This window comes from Sesamum indicum, unplaced genomic scaffold (genome assembly GCF_000512975.1).
Source record: "Sesamum indicum cultivar Zhongzhi No. 13 unplaced genomic scaffold, S_indicum_v1.0 scaffold00118, whole genome shotgun sequence".
NCBI classification, from domain to species: Eukaryota; Viridiplantae; Streptophyta; class Magnoliopsida; order Lamiales; family Pedaliaceae; genus Sesamum; species Sesamum indicum.
In genome coordinates this window covers 592718-594382 of record NW_011628047.1, presented here as the reverse complement: position 1 = coordinate 594382, position 1665 = coordinate 592718, and the positions used below count along the sequence as shown (strand labels likewise).

Here is a 1665-nt window from a genome sequence, read left to right as displayed (position 1 = left end):
GATCTTGAGTATTAATATGTCTAATTCCATTAGTACAATTGCTCTTTATAGACTGTGGCGTATCCCTTGGCCTGTCGAGGGATAAACCAATTGACTGTTGTACTGTACCTTTATTTTCATAATGCAAATTACATTTACCCAAAAAAAAAGAATGTGTTAGGGAACCGTGCCATCCATCTATCATTTATCAACATGCGGTCCAGTTTTTTCCAGAGGTTCCGGGATGTCGCACTGTTGTTGTGCCATGTGTACCACTCTCCCTGAATGGGTAGTGGTAGTAATCCTGTATTCTGAATGGCTGCATTAAAGTCTTCCATAGCTGTTCGGATATCCCCTGATGTGCCACATACTTCGCTGAGGTCGTGAACTGCATTAAAATCCCCTCCAATCAACCATGGGATATCAGCACATTGTATAGCTAAATTTTCCAGGGCACTCCATAATTCTCTCCTATCAACCACCTCAGTAGCTCCATAAGCGACAGTAACAGCAACTGACTCGTGTATTGCACGGATAGTAACAAGACAGTATATAAATTGCGTTCCACATTCAACCACAGCAACATCAATAAAACTATCATTCCATGCAATCCACACGCGATTACCAGTAGATCCATAATCCACATACCATTTCCATTGGGGTAATACAAAAAATTGAATTTGAGCTGCATTATTAATACGAACACGAGTTTCAAGGAGACCGAGGAATTGTAACCTGAACTCAACAACAATGTCTTTGACTGCCAAATGAAGGTCTCCTTTGTTCAGGCCACGAACATTCCATATTGCTGCACTCAACATGGATCACTAGGTATGGGGCTGCTATGCTTAGGACCCCGAGACGACTCATCTGTATCACCCAGTAGGTGAAGTGCATCAAAAGTATTATATATAACAAGCGCCTTACCCGTTTCCTCACGACTTGGGCCGGTTGTATTTCTAGTGTACTCACGTCCCTCCCTCTGCTTTTCTACCACTGGGGCTGGTGGTGGTCTGCTCTTGTTCCGATCAGGCATATGTGGTGGCCGGGATGGTATATTAGTACTATCATCATCCTTCCTAGGATGGTTCCGATTTTGTTCAGGCCTTGTTGGTTCTTGCAGCGTCCCCACTTTGGGTACACATACAGTGATCGGTGGTTTAGCTGGTTTTGGTTTGTTGAGAACACAATCTTTAGCAGAGTCTCTCAATGTCATACAACTATTGCACTTCTGTGGTAGCCATTCGTACTCAACATCTACTTTACAAGGTGATTCTCCTCCGTCTTCATCTGGATTCATAATTATAATGTGCTTTGGTAAGTTTGAGGTCACATCCACCATTACGCATACACGAGCGAAGTCCAGTCTCGTGCATGCTCTCGTAATTGCATCTGGGTAAAGTGGTTTACCCACTCCACTGGCCACCGTACTAAGGCCTTCCTCTGTCCAAAACTCGACTGGAAGGTGACGTAGTTTGATCCACACAGGAACCTGTGTATGCTGAAGTTTCCTTAATACCATCCCTAGTTCCCATTTTTGAAGAACAATCGGCTGCCCCTGAAATAGCCACGGCCTCCTTCAATGACATCTTCCATAGCAGCGACTGATTTGAATTGGAGGAAAAAAAATCCATTATTTGTTCCTGTAACCTCCTTCAATTTCGGCCATACCGACGTTGCAACTCT

General features: G+C 43.8%; 1 protein-coding gene across 1 annotated transcript; it reads right to left on the bottom strand.

Moving 5' to 3' along the window:
• Window positions 1-134: 134 nt before the first annotated feature.
• Window positions 135-1279, bottom strand: LOC105178980. Its single transcript, XM_011102565.1, has 2 exons — window positions 799-1279; window positions 135-664 (listed from the first exon to the last, which is right to left on the bottom strand). The coding sequence occupies exons 1-2, from the start codon at window positions 1277-1279 to the stop codon at window positions 135-137; spliced, it is 1011 nt and encodes a 336-aa protein (XP_011100867.1).
• Window positions 1280-1665: the final 386 nt, after the last annotated feature.